Here is a 4,178-nt window from a genome sequence, read left to right on the forward strand (position 1 = left end):
GTGGACTTGTCGACCAGATTCAATTAGTTGTAATTTTGCCGTTGCTCCGTTGAGAAATTACAGTACAAGATGGAAGGCAGCTATGTTGAAGAGGAATACAAAGCTGTCAACTGCTAATTAACAAGAAACTCCTACTAGAGTTGTGTTTACGAGCCGGAGAGTGCAGAGGTAGAGTCAAGATTTTTAGTTTATGAGTTCTGGTTCATATTTTTGCTAACTAAATATAGAATTTGAGCTAAAATTATTGAGTTCTGTTGAACGCGTAACAAAATGGCTCCGCGCTCTGCACTACTAATTGAGTATGTTCCATTGAACTCTTTAATCTAGATCTCTACTTGCACCATTTGTTGGATGACGGGTATATATACACCACTTTTTAATGATATATCTGCTCTAAATCTAAAAGTTGAAGATATATTTACCCTTTTTCCTTTTAATTTCCTTGCCACATGAAGCAACTGATATCTCTTTTTTGGGCTTTGGTACCATCTTGTTGAAACAAGGAGCCGGCCCAACCACATGCTTGGCAAAAGCCCAATTTTATCACACACTGAATCCTATGTTCTTGTTTTGTGCTTTGGTACCATCTTGTTGAAATAAGAGCTGGCCCAACCACATGCTTGGCAAAAGCCCAACCACATGTTTTTTTGTCTTTTGCTTTGATAATGAACCAAAAGAAAAAAATCAGCGTGTAGAATAAGCTAGTATACGTAAAAACAAACAAACAAACGCCACACAAGTCCTTCCCTTTTTCAGCTGGAAGACTTTCTTAGGGCCCGTTTGGCCATGCGATATGGTATCATGATATGAAATCATGATATGGTATCATGATATGGATCATGAGATGAAATTGAAGGTTTGTTTGGACATGCGATATGGAATTTTTGTATTGTATATTTTCTCATAAACATAAAAATCCATAAGTTGTAAAACTATTAAAATAGCCCCAATTGTTTATTCAATCTTATCAAATAAACAAAAATTATAAAATCGCATAATAAATTATTACAAAGTTATTTGTTCTTCAGTTAAATAATTGTTTCATCTAACTTTAATTTAATTAAAAAAATTGAACATAAATTGTACTTGATATGTTCATATCTCTCAACTACTCTTATAAATAACCTATAAAGTAGAAAAAAAAACATACATTAGTGAGTAAATATTAACTTAAAAGTTAAATGCACTAAGATAAAAATTAACAAACATCACTAACTTCTAACTATTTACAAGAAAAATCAATAGTTAAATATTATTGAATAACGAAATTTTAAAAAGTTACCACAAGTTTGAGTCAAAAACACGTCTAATAAAATTTAATCAAAAAAATTATAACTAGTCCACTTGACTAAATATTAATAACTAATTGATCAAATTTTCCTAAGTCCTCAATCAATTGGACTTGATATCCTTCAGTCATGTGAACGAACATTTTGCAAATACTAAGATTAAGAAAGTGCGGCACCGCCAATGAAAATTGTCTTTTATCAATATTATGCTTAGTCATAAGATTAAGACGTTTTTTTTAATTATGAAAAATCAAAAAAATATTACTCCCTTTGTTCTCATTTATATTCACCAAATGAATTTCTACTTTATCATTTATATTCACCAAATTTAAAGTGATAATAAGTTTTATATTGGTGAAAATAATAAATTTTAAAAAGTAATGATGTGATTATAAATTTTATTTACATATGAAACAAATGGTTAGTAGATATAAATGTGGGGTTGTTTTAACAAAATATAAACTCATGGATCAATTATTATATTAAAATATCTCAAATCATGATATGAAATTACATGGTGATTCCATATCATGGTTTTTGGAGAATATGATATCACCTCTCATGATATGGAATCATGAGATGAAATCAGCATAAAATCGCATGTCCAAACGCTGATTTCATCTCACGACACCATATCGTGATATGATATCGCATGGCCAAACGCCTACTTAGTATCTTTTGGCAAAGCGATAGCAATGTTTAAATCAGCTCATCTTTCATAGAAAATAGTTTTATTAGTTTGGCTCTGTTTTCCCGTTTCTGATTTGATTTGTTAATCTCTCACAGTCACACTCTATATTGCGAAGCTTCTCAAGTCCCTCGATTACTTCCCTGTCCTCATCAGCACATATTTATCTTACTTGTTCCAACTCACTTCGATGGAGAAGAGGTGTAATGCGAGCTTTGTCTGTGAAGAACAAGCTGGTTCTCATTCTCTCAAATACATTTCTTATGCTTGTTTAATTTCTTCTGATGCCCAATCATGCATGGCTTCCTTGTTTCATTTGTTGATTAATCAATAAGAAAATATATGAGTGATCTATTTAACTAAATATGAATTAAATGCACTCCTTTTTACCGGACTGAAATTGCGACTTTGGATCACCTAACATATTTGACTTTCAGGTTCATGATCACTTCAGGGAGATCAAAGTTGTTACAACCCCTGATAATTAAACAAGAAAAAACTAAACAAATATTTACTAATTAATCCTCCCCTTAGTTGTAACAAAACATACTTGAATCAGTGGAGTCAGTAACAGTTGCATCTACCCTTCATAAGTTCAACCAACCCACCAATCTCAATTTGTTCAGACTTTAAAAAGCTCCAAAAAGAAAAACTAGCACTTAATTAATGGCACCTGAGCAATTACACTTAAAATTGATAAAACTGTGATATGCTACCCTCATTCTACTAGTCCAAAATTAAACTACTATATTTATATACATAAGTATATATACTAAATTTGTTTCCTATTCACATTCAATCGAATAGTACAAAATTATGGTTCTGTAAGTAACAAGAACAAAAAAGGGGCAAATCAACCCAACTAGTCTACAGTAACTGTACATCACAAGTCTAAACTTCGGCCTTTGACATGACGGAGAGCCTACTAGGCTTAGGCTGAAAATCACATCTACGCCTGAGTTGATGAGAAGACGGTCGAATCAAAGCAGCAAGTGCTCTCTTCACCAATTCACCTTCCACAGTTCCAATTCGAACAAGCGAATTCGTCATCGCTGATCTCCTCATATTCAATTGATGACTCGAGTAATACGATTGACCGCGACTCCGATTAGGAGTATGTTTGTGAAGGCTACAACGGAATGAACCTGGATGTGTCGTCGGCGAACACGTGCAGTGCTTCTTCTGATTGGAAGCGGAAGGTAATGGATGACTATTCTGCTGCGGCTTACGAGGGAAAACTGAAATTGAACGGTTAGGAGAGCTGGAAAATCGTACAGACGGGGAAGGGGATACTGATCGACGGAGATTAACTCGGGTTGGAGAGGTGGATCGGGTTAACCAATCGGAGGTTTGAGTAGAGAAGGTGGAGGAAGATATAGTGGAAGAACAGAACCGACCCGATGGTGAAACGGATCGTTGATAATTATGGTGCAATTTGTTTTTGGACGATAACGACTCCATTGTTTTACAGAACTTGTTCACTGAATAAATTTCTGCAAACCTAAGAAAGGAAGGAGGAGAGGTTTATATAGGAGGTGAAAAGGATGGCAAACTAGTGATTTTAGTGAAATTTGAGGGTGAAGGTAAAAGGAAAGTCGGTTCGACTTTTCAAAATTGTCAAAGCGAATCGGAAGAACTTCCAAAGTTTATGGACTCTACGAAGGCAATTACATAAGGTAAATCCACGCGACATGAGAGCAGTGGCATAGACGCGTTATGAGTTTATGTCAATTATGGCGCGTTACCAAATGTGTAGGCACATAACGACTTCTTTTTGTTTTTTTATTTAGCTAGACAATTCTCTCATAATTTTCGCTTTAATTTTTCATGAGTATTTATAAAAATATTTTTTTTATTTAATAAATATTTACCGGCAATCTATGTTATTTATCCCATTTATTTGGCAAAAATTAAAGCTATACTCTTTTATTAACATAGTTTTGAAGCAATTTTGTTTTCTTACCAGGGTCATAAATTAAATTACTCTTTAGTTACCTTTTTTTTAAAGACAAGTATAAAGGAAATGGGGAAGTACTTCTTCAGTTCTATATTAATTGATTTTTTTTATTTTGTACTGTGTTTGAGAAATCATAAATAAAAAAATAATTTTACTACTTCACCTCTTAAATTTTTTTTTGGGAATCTTACAAATAAATATGAACCCAAGAAGAATTTATTGTAAGAATAATATAGAAAAAAAT

The 4,178-nt window shown here is 33.1% G+C and overlaps 1 protein-coding gene across 1 annotated transcript; it reads right to left on the bottom strand.

The window, feature by feature from the left end:
- Positions 1-2,745: 2,745 nt before the first annotated feature.
- LOC125832624 (uncharacterized) lies at positions 2,746-3,458 on the bottom strand. Its single transcript, XM_049511821.1, has one exon. It carries the CDS (start codon positions 3,436-3,438, stop codon positions 2,869-2,871), a length of 570 nt encoding a protein of 189 aa, XP_049367778.1. The 5' UTR covers positions 3,439-3,458; the 3' UTR covers positions 2,746-2,868.
- Positions 3,459-4,178: the final 720 nt, after the last annotated feature.

This window comes from Solanum verrucosum, unplaced genomic scaffold (assembly GCF_900185275.1).
Source record: "Solanum verrucosum unplaced genomic scaffold, falcon-dt-bn FXZP01000102.1, whole genome shotgun sequence".
Classification (NCBI taxonomy): Eukaryota; Viridiplantae; Streptophyta; class Magnoliopsida; order Solanales; family Solanaceae; genus Solanum; species Solanum verrucosum.